The sequence below is a fragment of the Lynx rufus genome, unplaced genomic scaffold (assembly GCF_022079265.1).
Source record: "Lynx rufus isolate CCGP_SWC_20201006 ecotype Redwood Valley unplaced genomic scaffold, mLynRuf1.p SCAF_35, whole genome shotgun sequence".
NCBI lineage: Eukaryota > Metazoa > Chordata > Mammalia > Carnivora > Felidae > Lynx > Lynx rufus.
This window is the reverse complement of record NW_025814851.1, coordinates 2264737-2283854: the sequence shown is the minus strand read 5'-3', so window position 1 is coordinate 2283854 and position 19118 is coordinate 2264737. Positions and strand designations below refer to the sequence as shown.

Genomic DNA, 19118 nt, shown 5'->3' with positions numbered 1-19118 from the left:
TAGCTGACACGTATAGAATTTTTTATATGTCAAGAAAAATTATAGTATTTTACATGCATTAATTCACTTAATCTTCACAACAATTCTATGAGGTAGGTACTATTATTATTTCCATTTATTTATATGAGGAATCTGAGACACAAACAAGTAACTTGCCCAAGGTCATATAGCCAGTATAAGCTGAAGGATGGAGGCAGCTATTATACTGATCTTACAGGTTAAAAAACTGAAGTTCAGAGACAGCACTCAACTTGTCTTGGTTGGATCAGTAAATTGCTGCCAAAGTATTTGCACCTAGGACATATGATTCCAATTCCTTCACACAATACTCCATTAGAAATGATGTGCATATCAATCACCCAAGTGTCTGGTTTCTGCAATGAAAAATTTTACAAACCATTGGCTGAGAGTTTTTGCAAGGTCTAGTATGAAGCATTGGAATCAAAATTTGTTTGCAAGTGAGACAGACCTGGGCTCAATCCTCACCTCTGGCACTTACTGGTTCTATGGTCTTGGGTAACTCTTAAACTCCCTGAGTCTCAGTTTTCCCCAACATAAAATATTTGGTTGCAAGAATTAGAGACAATGGAAGTCATCCCATTTATTATGATCTAAGTAGAAATAAATGATCTTTACCCTTCTTCCTCTGATCTTCCCCTAACTAAAACAATGCTCAAATTGCTACCTATTGCTACCTTTTTGAGCAGAATTCATGTGTTTCAGGCATCACCTTCTTGATTTATTAAAGAGAGATGCCCTCACTTCATTTCAATTTGTTGTTTTTCCAACTGAAACAAAGGAGAGTCCATAGTATTACCTGATTTAGCCTATATAAGTGCCATCAGCATAACGTAACTGTGATGCTGAAACAGCGGAACCAGACTATTCATGTTCAAATCCCAATATGACAACTTAATAGCTTGGGCAAATTTCTTAATTGCTCTGTGTCTGTTGCTTTATTTGTAAAATGGAGGTTATAATAGAGTAGCTGTGAGAATTTAGTTGATATATGTGAAGAACTTACTGTTGTGCCCACTGCAGTTCTACAACTAGCTGAAACTAGTCTAATTCATTGTCTTTAGTGGAAACCATCTTGGGATCACTTAACTTCCTTACATTTGCAAGTGAATGGCTCCTTATTTTGTCGGCAGAAACTGCTTAAACTATCAATTCTAGGGCTAAATTTCTCCCATTGAAATGATGCTTGAGTCATCTTACTCTTTATCTCAAGTTCCACTTCCTGTGATTTTCTTCCCTCATATTGTCCCAAGAGTTGCTCACATTCTTTAATCCTGGTTTGGAGCCCCTGTTTTCACCTGAAGAACGTTATTCTGTATTCCAACTGCCTGCACCTCAGCATTTTGCAGATGGGGAAAGACAGAATGTATGAGTTCTTATATATGCAGAGTGGCCACAAAGTCTATATATGAGATTCATAGCCATTTGAAGACCTTATAAACAACTATAAGCATAGAAGATGTCTAGAATAACGTGGGAAAATGGTAAATTGGTAAATGGAAAATGGTAAAAATGTTTCTCACTATTCATACAGATTACTTCTAATTCTCTTTCATTCAATAAACTGAGACTGTGCCTGTGGGAGGGTGCCCTCAGGTAACAGTATTAACATAGATGAGAGAAACGCAATCCCACAGAGGCACAGAAAAGACAAAGTGATAGAGGCACAAGGAAACTCAGAAAGACACACAAACTTACAGAGAAAGTCTGAAGCAGAAAGATGTAGACATAAAGGGACACAAACAGCGAGATGGTTAAGTTAGGGAGGAAGGGGAGGGAGGGAAGGAGAGAAAAAAACAGAAAGAGAAAAACAAAAGCAGAGACAGAAAAATGGAGACATAGAAATAACAATGGAAATGGTTATGGAAAAAAGATAATGACAGAAATCCAGAAAGATAGAAACAAGGAGGACCAGTGAAGTATAAAGATATTGACAGGGATTCCAAAAGCACCTGCCTGAGTGAATGAATTGGATCTGAAATCAGGACGGCATTAACCTAGATCAAAAAGTTGCTTTTTTTTTAATTTATTAAAACAAAGGCATCATATGGGCCAGTGCAACCCTAAGTGAAAATACACAGACTTGTAGGAGGGAAAAAAAAAATTGAATGAGGCTAGGAAATGCCTTAAACAAGAGGACAGATACTGTCAGAAGTAAAAAGTAGAGAGGTAAGCTTTGATTGCAAACTAGGGATAATACACACACGCACGCAAATACACGCAAACACACACACACACACACACACACACACACACACCCTTTGAGTGGGAATGAGGTGGAAGCATTCAACACATTTAAAGAGGTTTGAAATAGTCCCGAGTATACACACCCTCATCCTTTTCCAACCCAAAGTAGTTATGGGTCACAAACCCTGGGGAAGGGTTGTAATCTCCTACCTCTATTTTCTCAGGTGCCATCTGTCCCCTTGAGGAGTTGTGTGATGTGGCCCACCAGTACGGAGCTCTGACCTTCGTGGATGAGGTTCACGCTGTAGGACTATATGGGTCCCGGGGTGCTGGGATTGGGGAGCGTGATGGAGTTATGCACAAGATTGACATTGTCTCTGGAACTCTTGGTGAGTGAGTACCTTGGGCTGCCTTTATATATAATCCAGAAACAAGGCCCCTGTAAGGCCCTTTCCTTCCTCCTCCCCAAAGCTATAAGATATTTGGGTAGAATTCACAGCTTCAGGCTATGGAACTCCTGGATTCCCTCCTTCCACTCCCACCCTACTGCAGGATGCTGAGAAAGTCTGGGAGGGTTTTTCTCAAAAAAAAAAAAAAAAAAAAAAAAGCTAAGCTGGGCCAAATAGCCAGGTTCAAGTCAGTACATGAAGAGTTGTGGTTCTAAATTCCTTCCCTACTCCAGCTCCAAATTTCATTTTAGTTCCATTTTTGGGCCTAACCAGCTAAAGGTCCCCACCCAGCTCCTGCCTATCTAGTCACTGCATATGGCAGACCATGAAAGTCCTATTTCAAAGCAGCAGAATTATCAGTTATCTGTCTTGTCATGGACAAGAGAGATAAGCAGAGGCCTGAGAAAGGAGTCTGGAGCTCCAGCTTCTGGTGCACATCCTTGTGTTACCTGGATATGATCCTATTCCTCTAGAGACTAATGACAGTCTCTGTGCATATCCTTCTTCTCCTTGTCTCCAGGCAAGGCCTTTGGCTGTGTGGGGGGCTACATCGCCAGCACCAGTGACTTGGTGGACATGATACGCTCCTATGCTGCTGGCTTCATCTTCACCACCTCACTCCCTCCCATGGTGCTCTCTGGAGCTCTGGAATCTGTGCAACTTCTCAAGGGAGAGGAGGGCCAAGCTCTGAGGCGAGCCCACCAGCGAAATGTCAAGCACATGCGCCAGCTACTAATGGACAAGGGACTTCCTGTCATCCCCTGCCCCAGCCACATCATCCCTATCCGGGTGAGAGCCCAACCCTGACCATTGCCCTACTTACTTATCTCTTCTGGGACCTTCCCACACCCAGCAAATCAACACCTGCTCTTCTCATCAGCTCTTTGCTTTCCTACTCTCCTTATCTGGAGCTTTGTTACCTTTTTGAAAAATTATCAGCCATTCTGGATTAACCACCTCTTTTTGCATTAGCTATAATCTCATGATTATTAGACTGTCCTGACCCTCACAATATTAGGTACCCATGACCTATAATTCAGTGTTTTTGAAATTATGGATCAAGACCATTAGTGGGTCACAAAATCAGTTTAGTAGGTTATGACTAGCATTGAAAATGTTTAAAAAACAGAATAGAAAATGTTGGAATACATCAAACATAGAGAAGGTATCATTTTGTGAGACATTTGTTTGAGGTTTGTATATGTGTATATGTGTATGTATAATACAGTCATGATGTGAAACATTTCTTAATAAGAATTTAAGTAAAAAAAAAAGTTAGAAAATAAAAAATCATGGGACAAGAAGCTATTTTGGATTCCCAAGTATGTTTAAGAATTTACTGCCTTTAGAAATGAATTGCTACTTCTTTCTTAAATAACATCTATTTGTATATGTCAGTATGTCAGGGTGTGGTAAGGACACTTTTTATGTGACTGTTTTATGGATGAGAAAGAAATAGTCACTGCTCCTTGGACTAACCCAGTATTCCTTTTTGGGGATATTGGGAAATATTGGGGATACTGAGAAAGACTATTTTGATATGTTTTTTTTTAATTAACCCAATGAAAGCACCACAGAGGTAGTTTAGGGAGGGGGTATCTTCTTACCCAGAACCACCACAAATTAACATGCCATCTAGGTAAAACCAGTGTGCTTGCTTTGCAAACAGAATCAAGACAAGGTACCTAGCACCACCTCCATCCCAACCCCTTCAAATTTAATTGCTGCCTCTGAAAAACTCCTTAATAGAAATTCTGGAGCTGCCACTATAAGCCCCTTATGGAAAAAAACTGTCCAAAAATTCAGTGATGTTCATTGATGTGGCTCCCTCCACCTGCTTAATGGAACTAGTTATTAGGTTAGCAGATACTGACAGGCTTTTCTCCTGACCCCAGGTGGGTGATGCAGCATTGAACAGCAAGATCTGTGATCTCCTGCTCTCCAAGCATGGTATCTATGTGCAGGCCATCAACTACCCAACTGTCCCCCGAGGTGAAGAGCTGCTGCGCCTGGCACCCTCCCCCCACCACAGCCCTCACATGATGGATGAGTTTGTGGGTAAGTTCTCAATATGGGTGTCTATAGCAGTCTCTTTGCCTTCAGCCCCAAGATCTGAAGAAGTTGAGAGAATGAATGACATTCAGTTTAAAAGTTTATTTCTAGAATATCTATTGTGTTCCAGACCCTCTACTATGGTAATAAATGGATGAGAAATAGACCCATAGGGCTCTAGTTCAGTTGAGCCATAGTGGACACAAACAATGACTTTAAGGGGTGATCAAATTTCAACAAAGAGTGCATCAGGGAGTTGTGGGAGCAGAAAGGAGGGGCCTGACCCAACATGTGAGATTCAAGACAGGCTTCCTACTGAGGTAACACCTGAGCTGAGTCTTACAAGGTGAGTGGTATTGGACCAAGAAAAGAGAGTGTGGAAGTGGTATTCCTAGCAAAGGGAAGAGCATGAAGAAAGGCAAGGTGAATAGTGGGAAGCAGCCTGAGATATATCAAGAACAATAAGCAGGTGTTACTGGAAAGTAGGGTAGTAGGAATGAAGTGGAAGAGTGTCAATCTATGAGGCTACAAAGACAACATAAGACAGAGAATGAGTTGAAAGACTTGTAGAACTACCGAGTAGGTTGAGTTGTGTCCTGAATGATGCCAGTTTAGTCAATTCACCTAAAGTTTACTGAATTCTCATTGGGTGCAGTTTTTAGCATGGGGCCTGGCATAGAGCAGATGTGTATTCCAACTCTGTTGGGCAAAAGACATGTAGACAGGTGATGGTCTAGCAAAGGAGACAGACATAGACAGTACTGCTCCAGTATGATGAGATCTAGCACTCCAGGAGCTGGAGGGAGAGTGATCACGTAGGGCTAGGTAAAGTAGGAAGCATGAAGTTAGGAAGGCTTTGTGGGTGAGGAAGTCCTTGTGCTGCACCTTGAAGTACACGTTGTATAGTGTAAGGACATTCCAGAATAAGGCAATCCCATGATCAAGGACCTAGAGATAGGAAAACAGAGGACATACATTGGCAACAGTCATTCTGTATGTCTGGAGCATAGGCAGTATTATAGTTCAAGGAAGACAAGATAGTCAGGTGCCATTCATTCATTTAAAAACACCAAATATGCTAGCCAACATCTATTAAGTACTTACATGTCCCAAGCACTGTTCCAAACACTGCATGTATTAACTTACCTAATACTCATGGGATAGAGATGCTATTAGCATTTCCATTATATATATATTTCCATTATATATATATAATACATATATATATATATATGGAAATCAAAGCATATATATGTTTCCATTTCCATTATATTTCCATTCCATTTCCATTATATATATATATATATATATATATACACACACACACACATATATATATATATATATATATATATATATATATATATAAAATACATATATATATGGAAATCAAAGCATAAAAATATATAGTAATGGGTCTAAGATCACACAGCTACTAGATTTGAACTGGGGAGTCTGTCTCTACTTCCATTGCCATAACCACTAGGTCTACTACCTCAGCTGATGATCCAGACTCCTGGATCTTTTGCTCAGTCCTCTAAATTGTTCTGGGCTTCAATTATAGAGTCCTCAGTACTCTCGGTTCTCTGAGTGTCCATTTACGCTGAGCTTTGGCAGGAAAGATATATGAGAAGCATCTACAATGACTCCACCAATCTTTCAATCCCACAGCCGACCCTTCCTGAAATCCTGCAACTGGTCTCTATAGCCTAATCTGTTTTTTCTATTGCCAGGTTTTGAGTATGTCAATGTGATTTCTTCCTAATTATTCTGCTTCTCTCTTGATCCATAATTTCTTCCCTATAATGACCATCAGAGGGGTTTTTGTAAACATTTGACTACCTCTCTTGCTTAAACCTCTTCATGTTTCCTATTTGCCTAGACTAGAGCAGTGGTCTCCAATGTGAGGTATACAAGATGATCCATAGGATGAGCAGGGCTATTAGAATCTTGTGTTTACCTTTTATATCTTAAAAATAGGAAATTAGGCATTACTGATATGGATCTTTAACATATAGACTGACGATACAAGTTTCAGTATATAAAAAATATACATAGATTGAAGGTATGTGCTAAAATGTTTGTATTGATAGAATGTACACTCCAAAATTTGGAGACCACTGGCATATAGAACAGTTGAAGCTCCTTGGCATGACCTTCAAAGCCTTCAACCTGGTGATCTCTATGTCCTCACTTTTTTTCCACGTCTTTTATTTCTCTAGTTACACTGAGTGACTTATAGTTCCCTCATTTTGCTCTACTTTCTTACCTCTGGTGCTTTGCCAATTATGCTCCCTTTTAATAGGAATGCTCTCCTTCACTCTTCCCTCCGGCTTACATACTTTTACCTTCTAGACTTAAATCAGCCATCCTTTCATTCATTCTTTCAATTATATTTATTGAGTATGGGAGTATGTACTGTTGCTAGACACTGTTCTAGGTGCTGGGGATATAGCAGTAAACAAAAGGTGTAAAATAACTATCCTTCTGGAGGCTATATTCTAGTGGAAGGAGATAGTCAAAAAACTTTAAAAAATAAGTAATGCATTATAGCATGGTACTTTTAAGTGTTATGGGAAAAAAAAAGCAGGATAAGGGGATAAGAAGTGCTTTTGGGGAGGAGTTAGTTTCGAGGGTTGTAGCATTAAAGTGTTAAGCGTAGAGATCATTGAGGTGACACTTGAACAAAGCTATGAAGGAAGTGAAGGAATTAGCTGGGTAGATATCAAAAGAAAGGTCAACCAAGCAGATGTAACAACATAAGGCAGGGAAGACCCAATCACAGGAGTATTTCCTCTGTACTTGAGGAACAATAAAGAGATGAGTGTAGATGAAGTGGTATAAGCAAGAGGCAGACAGAAAAGTGGGTGAGGGGAAATGTGAGGCCAGACTGTGTAGGGTATTGTAGTCCAGTGGAAGGATTTTGGCTTTGACTCTGAAATAGACAGTCCTTTGAAGGATTTGAGCAGAGTGACATAGTTGACTCACATTTTAATAGAACTGGTCCAACTTCTATGTTGAGAATAGACTGAAAGGGAGACTGAGTGGAAGCAGAGAGATCCATTTGGGGGCTACTGTAATAATCCAGGTAAGAGAGGATAGTGACTAGGACCTGATGATGGCATTAAAGGTGATGAGAAGTGTTTTAATTATTGAAGGTGAAGCCAGTGGTTACTTGCTGGCCAGTGGTTACTTGCTAATAAATTGGATGTGTGGTAGGAGAAAAAGAGAAAAATAAAGGATGGCTCTAAAATTTTTCAAATGAGCAACTGGAATTGCCATCAACTGCGAGATGGGTAAGGTTGAAATTAGACTTGATGGAAGGTAGGGAGATAATTAGCTCAGTTGTGTTCATGTGAAGTGAAAAATGCTTATCAGACACCCAGGTGGAAATACAGAAAGAAAATTGGATATACAAATCTAGAATTCAGAAGGGTCTGGGCTGAGTTGAAATGTTCAGAATTAGCATATAAATGGTATTTAAAAGCCATGAGACTAGACAAGATCTCCCAGGGAGTAAGCATAAAAACAAAGCCAAGGATAGAGCCCTGGCACACACTTGAGGCACTTCCAACAACAGGGTCAGGTTCTCTCCTCTGGGCTCCCACCCACTCCAGGAACTCCCTCTGCCCCAGGCTCCCAGGTCACAATGATGACACTGCATCATTACTGTCAGTGTTAACTTATCAGGCTGAGTTTCCAAGCAGATGGATTCACTTCTTAGGCCACAGCATGTCCTGTACTTACAGAGTGGTCCAGACCAGGCCAGTACAGCTTTAAATTGTGTCAAATGCTTCCCAATCTTTTGTATATAACAGCACCCACACAAATGGTAACATTCATAGCACACAATGGAGCAAACAGAAGAGGTTACTTCTGGCTCCAAGATATCTGAGAGGTTTGAGGGGATCATTATCTTGGCACATCTGTATTGTGACACAGGGATTAAGACCTAGTCTAACCAATTCTTTCCTTCCCCACCCCCCTACCACCTTTAGAGAAGCTGCTGGTAGCCTGGACTGAGGTGGGGCTGCCTCTCCAGGATGTGTCTATGGCTGCCTGCAATTTCTGTCACCGGCCTGTGCACTTTGAGCTTATGAGTGAGTGGGAACGCTCCTACTTTGGAAACATGGGGCCCCAGTATGTCACCACCTATGCCTGAGAAACCAGCTGCCTGAAAGCTCCACCCCATCTGCACTTCACTTCGGACTGAGCCTCCTCCTATCCTCTGCTTTATTGTGTGCCTCTAGCTGACTTCAGTCTAAAAATAAACAAATAACAAACTGCAGCATTTGTAGCCCTTTATTAGACAGAAAACTGCATATCTGACTCCTTCAGATGAGTGGCAGCGCCATGAGGAAAATCCAGGGACTGACTGACTCATTAATGGTAGACCTGGACACAATAGGCCCATGTAGCCCCTGAAGTCAGGAGATAGAATCAGCCCTAACTGAACTATCTGGAAGAGAGGAATAGTTCCCCAAAACTTTGGAGGTATTATCCAGCAGATAGAATGGATGTCCTCTTTCTTTTCCACTATGGAAAAGTGGAAGGAAACAGGACTTACCAGCTCTATTGTAGAACAGAACTAGCTCTATTGTCCTATGTCTATTGTAGACCAGCTCTATTGTAGAACAGGACTTACCAGCTCTATTTTCCAAGGTGGGAAAGAGACTTGGCTATAGCAAGCAACTTTTTAGTTACTTGATACAAATAGAATGGATGTCCTCTTTCTTTTCCACTATGGAAAAGTGGAAGGAAACAGGACTTACCAGCTCTATTGTAGAACAGGACAAGCTCTATTGTCTATGTCTATTGTAGACCAGCTCTATTGTAGAACAGGACTTACCAGCTCTATTTTCCAAGGTGGGAAAGAGAGTTGGCTATAGCAAGCAACTTTTTCAAGGCAATGCTCCCAATCTTTCCAGGCCATAGCACACAGAAAACATTTGCATGGCACTCCTGGGTGAACTAATGACACCACTTGCTTAGGAGGCAATCTCTCCTGACATTTGTGCCCTGCTTGGAAACTCTAAGGCCATTTCTTTCCACCCTATATTTGTGGTAGCTGTGGAACACACCAGTTGGGAAGTGCCAGTTTAAGGCTACACAATCCACCTGAGCTTTCTAACATACCACACCCACCTCCCTTGCTGATCCAACATCAGCAGTGCAAGGAACCCCTACAACTCAACAGAGCACCTTTATAGTGAATACCACTCTTCCTTCCTCCCCTCTCTCTAGGAGTTGTATCATCAGGCTACAGGCCGCTGGGAAATCCAGTGTTGAGATAATGTCTCTAACTCAACTTCATGGAGCATATCCAAATTGTGTACATGACATGGTATGCTAAAATAAAAACAGACTTTATTTAGGCACAGATATATTTGTCAGCAAGGAATAAAGGGGTTTAAAACCAACTTTCTGCGGCAATTGGTTCCTATATACTTCTGACAAGAAGGTGGGAAGCACATTGGGGAATTCGGTCACAGCAATAGGGCACAAACAAGTAGCTCACCAATGAGGAGGAGCTAGGCAGGAAGAAGAAAGAGTAAGAGAGGCCTTAAAGAAGGAAGAGGAAGAGAAAGAGGAAAGGGAAGGGTCCTTGAGGAAAGTGGAAGAAGAGGAGGAGGACTTGGGGGAGGAAGAGGTAGCCTAGGAGGGGGCTGGCCTGAGTATGTACAGGGTTAACCATGATAGATATCCCTAGGCCTGGGTTGATTCAGCTGGGCCTGCTCCAGAGAAAGAAGTTGCAGCGGGAGGAAGGGTCAGTGGGAGGACCCTGGGGCCTGGCACAGATATAGAAGTGGCGGCCCAGGTTGGGTCCTGGCTTCTTCACAGTTCGCCTCACACATGGCTCCCTGTGGCCCCTACAGAGGGGCATGGACAAGGGCCCCCCTAGCACAGACTTCCAAAAAGAGGTCCGCATCTCCTTCTCATCCTTGGCCTCTGAAGCACTGGCCTGCCCCTCTACCACTTTGGCCATCACCTCCTTTTCTGACGTCTTTGGGGTCACGAGGGCACCCACACTAGGAAGTTCCAAGTTAGGAGAAGCTTGGGGATGGCTGGAAGATGGCTGGAAGTAGCTTGTCAGGTTTTTTTGGCCTCTGCTGGAGCCAGCTTGACTTGGCCGAGGCCTGGTTGAGCGCACACGGGCTTTGTTTTGGTGCATCTGTACCTGGGTTTTATTGTTGAGTTTCAGTGCTGAATGCCTGAACACAGGATCTTTGAGACGAACTAGGAAACGACGGATCTTGAGCTGGGTGCCTGCAAACTCAGGGAGGAAGCGGGTACACAGAGGTGGGCACTCTTTTGCTGGCACAGAGGACACACTCAAGACTGCACCCACAGGGCAATGGTCAGAACCCATCACCTCAGGCAGTAGGAAGGAGTCCTGGAAAGTGTCTATTACCAGGGTCCGGTCCCCCAGCACATAGTCAAGCCGGGAGCCATAATTCAAATGCCGGGCACCACTGACTGCTGACCAGCAGGTGAATGCCCCCTCCTGCTTTGGCTGGAAGCAGCGGTAGCTATCAATGAAGGGCCCCACATGAGACCCAGTCTGGCATCCCAGGCTACTGAGCAAGCCGTCCATCCACTTGCGCCCTGGGTCCTCTTCAAAGCATTCCTGGCAAAGGGGAAAGAGGAAGACAGGCAAAACTAGATGCCTAGACCTGGAAGAGACTTAAAACCAACTGCTTCATTTTTCAGATGAGAAAACTTGATTGTTCCAAAGAAGACTAATACTCAGGGTCACACAGTCCAGAACTGGCAGAGTTGGAATTCAATTTCCATCCTTACTTATTTAAAAGTCCATGTTTGTTTTTCCTTCTGTATCAGGTTACATTTGCCTTGCATTGATCCATAAATGCCAAATCTGAAAGCTTGTTTGTTTAATCAAAGCAATTCTCAAACTGCTCCCAAAAGGATGGAAAGCAGAAAGCTAAAAATGGTTACCTCTAGGAAGTAGGACTGGGATTAGGAGTTAAGACTGTTACCCTTTTCATTTAAACCCTCTGGAACAATTTGTCTTATCTTGTGTGTGTCAGAGGCCTCAGAGACCATCTTCCCACTACCCCACCAACTCCTCAGCTGAGGAGCTCCACAAATCTATGCCTAAGTATTTCCTTTGGCTCTGATCCCCAACTCATCCATCCATCCAATCCCCCTGCCCACCCACTCATTCAATGAAAAACGTTCAAAGAACACAGATTATTTGCCAGGCATGATGCTAGGGACAAAGTAGAAACCTGAACTCATCCTGAAAAGTGATCTAGAGCTGGGAAGTGAAGGCTGAGCAAGAGCAAGCCAGGCAGAGGGTGTTATAAATTGAGAGGGCAGCCTCTGTAATGGGCCTGTGGAGAGAGGGAGCAGTGTACCCAAAAGACTTGAGGGGAGACCAGACTGGGGACCAGCAGACCAGTAGGATAACTATCATAGTCCATGCAAGCAAGAGAGGATAATCACTCAGACTAGGGTAGGGCCTGAGGAGACAAAGAGAAATGAAATTAAGAGATGGTTTGAAACTAAAGTCAAGTACTCACTGATCAATTGAATGTGGGATGGGGGCGGATAGAAAAGAACAATACTAACACAACTCCCAGACTTCTGGTTGGAGTAGCCAAGGGGATAATGGTGCCATTTAGGGAGATGAAGAGCTGGGGCACCTGGCTGGCTCATTCAGTAGAACGTACGACTCTTGATCTCAGGGTCTTGAGTTCAAGCCCCATGTTGGGCATGGAGCTTATTAAAAAAAAAAAAAGACTAAAAGAGCCAGTCTTTTAGGAAGTCAACATATTCTGCTATTTTGGAAAGTTTGTGCTTGTCATATGACCTGGTACTATTAATTCTCTTTACTCAGAAGGAAGAAGAGGTGCACTTTTGAGATCTACAATAGTTCTGAACTAAGAAGAAAAGGTATAAAGTTATACAAACTATCTCAGGAAACAGAAAGAACAGACTGAGTAAAGGCCTGATGAGGAATAAGGTAGGAAGGGACCGAAGGCTTTGTAATGTACACTCTCTTCCCCACCACACACAACCACCACCATTCTTTCATTATCTCATTTCTGTTCATTTTCCCAGCTAGAAGCCACATGTATGTTTATGTGGCTCTTCTGCAAACTAATCAAGGAATCTTCCTACAGCCCCTTCTTTGAGCCATGCCCAATACTGAGCTGGACTATGCCAGCATAAATTACTGATCACTCCCCTTTATAAGGCAAATTGGGAACTGGCTTATAGATTCTAGTCAAGCTTGACTGTACAATAAAATCAGCCTAGGACCTTTTAAAACATACTGCTGCTCTGGCCCCACGCCCAAAAGATTCTGATTTAATTGGTCTGGGTGGCACCAAGATATTGATACTCTTGTAAAAGTTCCTCATTCTAATGTGCTATCGGGGTGAGAACCATCGGCCTAGAGGCACTCAGAGATGAGACATTCATACAAGAAGAAAAGACAGAATGGTCAGTGAGAAAGGCCAAAATGAGAATAACTTTTGCAATGGACTGAGAGGAGACGATCTGTCTGCAGTGGATGGAGTGTGTAGGAGTACTGAGGATGGAAGTGGAGACTGGGCACAGACCAGAAAAAGTCTTCAATGCCAGGCCTAGATGTTTTCTCTGCATTGCACAAGTAACAGGGAGGTATTGAAGGCTCATGAGCAAGAAACCAGGGAATATTAGGGAAATGATCAAGGCAATGTAGATTTCAAGGACCTTGAAATCTGGCCCCCAAAGGACTCTCCAGCCCCATCTCTGGCCACTCACCTCCCTTTCCATGTCACTGCCTAACAAGAATGGGACTTGCAGTTCACCATGCACACCAGGCAAATTCTCACCTTGCAGCCTTTGCTCATGCTAGAATGCTTTGCTTTCTCCACCCCAAAGCTCTGTTCTACTTATCTTTTAAAATCCAACCATTTCCAGGTGCCTCCCTAATGTCTATGTTGGCTCAGGAATCCCATTTCTCCAGGCACGCCTAGACTCCTGGCCTGCCATCTCTGCTTCAGCCTGAAGACACCTTTCTGTAATTGGCTGTTCATATGTCCATAGCCCATCACCATGCTGAGCCCTCTGAGGGTCCAAGAGCCAGTACTGACTGGTAACTGAGCCCCCGCACATGGCTCAGGACCAAGCCAAGGACAAGATCAGTAATGTCTTCTGAATGAATAATCCTCAGTGCTTTGAGAATAGTATTTCAAACTAAGCTCTGCTTTTCCATGAAGGAAGCTATCCTTGGCCCCAAAATCCAGCATTGGTTGGTTGGCTAAACAGAAACCCAATCAGAAAAAAAAGAAAAGAAAAAAGAAATGAGGCAGGGGCCTAGAAGAGCCTTACCAGGTTGACTGCATCCCAGTGGTCAATGGGGCGGTGGGCTGTATTCAGGTCACCCAGAATGATCACATGGCTGAAAAACAGGATATGAGATTATCAACTAGACATTCAAGAAAGAGAAGCAATAGTTCTGGCCCATGTACTTTCCCCTGGGCCCAAGAGCTCAGATTGGCCACTTCCCACCTTGAGGCCAAGGTGGGAACCCACAGCAATGCATAGCAGCCTACCTCTCCAATCTTACCACAAGATTACCACGTTTTATGTCTGACCAACCCAATTCTGATCTCCGAAGATGACATCATTCCCTATTTGACACAATTGTCTTACTGATCTCTACCTAAGGCATCTTTCTGGTCCTTCAAAGTTGAGCTCAGGTACTACTTCTTTTAGGAAGCAACCCTTGATTACTCTAAGCCACCCTCACTTTCCTGTCCTTCCCTGGGACAAGACTTTTCATTTGCTTCCAGGCACTTTTTCTTTGTCTCATTCCATCCTTAAAACTATTCTGTGAGGTAGGAATTCATACATTCACTTAACAAAAGAGAAAATAAAACCAGAACTAGACTTGGGGCTCATAGTGAGTAAAAGGAACCACAATAGGTGCTCAGAGGTATCTGAGAATAAAACCCATATTTGTATCACTTTTTCTGGTCCTTACAGCTCATACAGAGCAGGGCCCATTCAGGTAGGCATGCTGGTGTCTCCATCTAGGCTTTAAAGGACCTCAAAAGACAAAGACCCCATATTCCTTCCAATAAAGCTTGACACCTAAATAGGCTATGTACCTAGAACAAGCTCAAGTACTTCCCAGGTTTACAATACCTGCCAGCTGCCAGGAGGGCTTCTGCTCGGATCTTCAGCAAGCTATAGAAGCGCATCTTAAATGCCAGCCGCTCAGGTTTCCCAGGGTCCGCGTGGGGGCAGTACACGTTGATTAGGGTCAAGATCTTCTCTTTCCCTTCCCATGTGCTGGGGAGAAGAGACCCCCCCCAACCAAAAAGGTCATTTCCAAGCTTTCCCTCCCCATACCATGTGGATTCCACTTAATGGCTGTCTGTGGGATGGATGTGAAGAAGGCAACAGAAAGACATGAATGAGCTGGCATGCACAGGACATGGGGACTGACTACAGATAAGGCAAAAGAGAGGGGCATCTAGAATGACCCCCAGGTAAACCACATGATGGTGCTGCCATTCACAACAAGACACCCAGAAAGAGAGCAACCTGGGAGTGATGAGTTGCCAAGTTGCTTTTGAGGTGCCTGGGTAATGAGAGAGCTGGACCTCCTGCAGTTCCCCACTGTAGAGATGGGGAACTCAAAGCTCAGAAGGGAACATGATTGGCCCAACGTCACACAGTGAATAGCCCAGATAGAACTAGAGTCCAATAATGGTAAATTTGGGAAGTTTTCCATGATGAGTACATGTTTTTTAAGGCAAGCCTCAGAATCACCATACTCAGAGTAGAAGCAGCAGTGCTCAGTGACAGGGGGATGTGAACTATTACCGGATTTTGTGCTGTGTGAGAAGGGCCCGGCCCTCACTATCCAGAGCCCGAAGCTCCTCCTGGGTGAATTCATCCATGTTTCCATAGCAACCCACGTCCCCCTTCTGAGTGGCAAGTAGGCCACTGAGGCCTTCTTCAGCAGCCACAGGGGTAGCGCTGTCCTTACAGAAGGTGGCTACACCTGGAGACAGACAGGGTACTCTGAGCAGACCTAGAAGCCAACAGCCTATTGCACAGCTTGTTGTCCCCACAAAGGTCACCTTAGACATCTTCATCAAGTGTTGCTATAATGACAACCCTCCCAACTCAAGGGCCATGGATGGCTCCAAGAGCCCAAGGCAACTCTACTCAAACCATGGAGTCTGAGTTCCTTCATCTAAAAAAGCCACAGAATTAATAACAGTTAATATTCTAAGTGTTTTACATGGACACATGGTAAATACCCAAAAAGTGTTAGCTATTATTATTATCACATGGGCTAATTTGTTTAATCCTTGTATAGGCATACCCCAATAGATTGTGAGTTTAGTTCCAGACCACAATAAAGCAAATACTGTAATAAAGCAAGTCAAATGAAACTTATGGTTTCCCAGTGCAGATAAAAGTTACGTTGTTACTATGCTGTAGTCTATTAAATGTATAACATTTTGTCTAAAAAAATCAACGTATATGCCTTAAATAAAAAATACTTTATTGCTAAAAAGTGCTAACCTGTTAACCTGAGCTTTTACCAACTTGCAAGCAGTGATCACAGATTACCATAACAAATGTAATAAAAATGTTTGAAATATTGTAGGAATTACCAAAAACTGACAAAGAGACATGAGGTGAGCAAGTGTTGCTGGAAAAATGGTGCCAAGGGACTTGTAACACAGGATTGCCATAAAACCTTCAACTTACAAAAAATGCAGTATCTGGGGCACCTGGGTGGCTCAGTTGGTTAAGTGTCTGACTCTTGATTTTGGCTCTGGTCATGACCTCACGGTTTCTGGGATCGAGGCCCTCCCATGTTGGGCTCTGTGCTGTCAGCATGGAGCCTACTGTGATTCTCTCTCTCACTCTCTCTCTGCCTCTCCCCTGATCGCATACACTCTCTCTCAAAATACGTAAACATTAAAATAAATAAATAACACAATACATGCAAAACACAAAGTGTTTTATATATATATATGTATATTTATATATAGATATGTAAATTCATGTTATATATTTATTTACATAGAAGTTTATATATTAGTATTATATATACATATAATATATACATACATATATACATATAATATACATGCATACTATATATACATACAAAACAAAGTATGCCTATACTAGCCCTAGGAGGTAAGCATTATCTCCCATTTTTCAGCTGGAAACATGAAGCATGTAGAGGTTGAGTAACTTGCCAGAGGGTACACAGCTAGGAAGTGAAACAGGATTCAAACCCAGGCAGTCTGGCTCTAGAGCTCATACAATTTACTACCACATGATTGCTTCCAAAGTCCAATAGAATAATTTTATACATAAAAACTATCCTTCACATAATCTTATGTGACTTTAGCTCTGCGGATTAAAAGCCTGGGGACCTTCAACACTGAACAGAATTAGGGGATGCAAAAGACACAGGCCAGAGCCACTGCCCTCACCATGACCCATGGTAACCAGCTAGCTCACCAGCCAGAATATGAAAAAGCAGAGTGAATAGGTTAAGGGAAAGTCCAAAGAATGAGAATGACAGGCTTCTGCTGCTACCCGCATGCAGAGGGACTCCGAGATCATTCAGCAGAAGCAGAAAAAGGCTAAGGAGAAGAAGGAGGAATCCATGTATCTTTGTGTCCAATCCTCTTGCCCTTCCCTGTGTGCCTGGAGCCAGTCCCACCAAAGTTTGCCTTTTCTCACAGGTTCCAGCACAGATGGCATTCCCTTTGCCCTGAGTTTGCAGCATGTCCCTTTTGTACTTCCTTCCCCTCAGGTAGCCTCTTTTTCCCCTGGATCACCCTGGGGGTGAGGGGGTTACACCTTCCCAGTATTTTTATTCCTGTGGGGCTCACCCCAAAGTATTAAAAGTAGCTTTGTAATTTCAAAAAAAAAAAAAACTTAAGAAAAAGCCCGAGTTTCTTACGACCTTCTCATCAAATATTGGAAAACTCCCCCGGAACTGCCTCCATCACTCATTTTAAGTCCCCAGAAAGCCCCATTTACCAGAATAGCCACTGCGGCTGCGGCTGAAGCTGAAATAGGAGTTATAGCCCTCAGTGATAGCCAGGGGCTCTGTCAGCACATCCCCTGCAAAATAAACAAATAAACAAAAGAAAAAACCCCTAAAGTAAAGCCCCAGATACACAAAGGTCTGTAATTAACAGTTGTAGGCTAATTCCTTGTACATATCAGAGCCAGAGTTGGGAGGAAATATCTATGATTAGAGGAGAAGCTAGAAAGGTAGGGACTAGAGAAGAAATTGATATAAGGAGGGGGAGGCTATGGAATGTGAGGAAGGGAATTAGGTGAGAGGAAGCTAATGATTAGGTTAATGGAGGGAGCTGGAGGTGGGGAATGGGAATATGGGAGACGGAACTGGGAATCTGAGCTAGGTATGAGAGGGAGGCAATTAGAGGATCTGAATTGGGGATGGAGGGAAATGTAGTTAGACGGTCTTAGAGGGGGTGCATGGGAGAGGGAAGGAATGGGGTTGTTGAGCTAGGGTGTGTGAGAGAGGTAACTTAGGGGATCTAATCTTGGGGTGGGACATGTGATAGAAATGATATAAGGTTCTGAGCCTGGGAAGGAGAGATGGGGGTAGAGAAATAGGGGATGTGAGGGGAGAACTGAGGATCTGAGATGGAGAGGTAAAAAGGAAGGAATTAGATAATCTGAACTAAGGGCAAAAGTGGGGTGGAAATTAAAGGATCTGAGCTGGGAGCAAGGAAGGGGAGTTGGGGGATCTAATTTGAGAGTTGGAGCTGGACAGGGTGTGGAAATTGGAAATTTGGAGTACTGATCTGGGACAGGATAATGAGTGGAAATTAGGGGATCTGAGCGAGGATGAAGGTTACAAGGGTGAGGGAATTAAGGTTCTGCGGAGGACAGGAGATGAAGTGGGAATTAAGACATAAAGCTGGCGTGAGAGATAGGAGTTTAAGGGGGAGGGGATCAGGATTCTGAACCGTGTCTAAGAGGACTCTACGGATAGAGAAATAGGAAAGTAAAATGATAATAAGTAGGGGGCAAAAGTTAGTAGAAAAGGTAAAGTATGGTATGGGTCCTGGACTTCTGAGCGCTCACTGGTCACTTTCGTCTCCTGAAAACACACGATGTCGGCGTCCAGCTTGTCCAAAATGCGTCCCACGACCATGGCGGCATAGTTGCTGGGCTCCTCGTATAGCATCCCTTGCAGGGGGCTCCGGATCCCATTGACGTTCCAGCTCACCACGCGCAACATCTTGACTGCAACGCCTCACAGTCCGCGCCCAACCTAGGGGCCACAGGTCGGCGGGACACCCTCAACTTGGCCAAGTTCTGCCTTCCGCGCGTAATGGCGCCTGCGTTCTCCTGCGCGCCACAACAGCGTCGTTG

The 19118-nt window shown here is 43.3% G+C and overlaps 2 protein-coding genes across 3 annotated transcripts in view; one reads left to right on the top strand and one right to left on the bottom strand.

Annotated features, from left to right (window-relative positions):
- The window catches only part of ALAS2 (5'-aminolevulinate synthase 2), a 26095-nt gene extending 17101 nt beyond the window's left edge, over nucleotides 1-8994 (top strand). For both annotated transcript variants that reach the window (XM_047093628.1, XM_047093627.1), the window contains 4 exons: nucleotides 2430-2594; nucleotides 3175-3443; nucleotides 4550-4712; nucleotides 8705-8994. In XM_047093628.1, coding sequence (XP_046949584.1) covers nucleotides 2430-2594; nucleotides 3175-3443; nucleotides 4550-4712; nucleotides 8705-8868 — 761 coding nt within the window. In that variant the 3' untranslated portion in view covers nucleotides 8869-8994. The remainder of the gene's footprint in view (nucleotides 1-2429; nucleotides 2595-3174; nucleotides 3444-4549; nucleotides 4713-8704) is intronic.
- On the bottom strand, nucleotides 8877-19118 carry APEX2 (apurinic/apyrimidinic endodeoxyribonuclease 2). Its single transcript, XM_047093629.1, has 6 exons — nucleotides 18828-19118; nucleotides 17748-17831; nucleotides 15552-15732; nucleotides 14868-15014; nucleotides 14049-14118; nucleotides 8877-11334 (listed from the first exon to the last, which is right to left on the bottom strand). Exons 1-6 carry the CDS (start codon nucleotides 18982-18984, stop codon nucleotides 10429-10431), a joined length of 1545 nt encoding a protein of 514 aa, XP_046949585.1. The 5' UTR covers nucleotides 18985-19118; the 3' UTR covers nucleotides 8877-10428.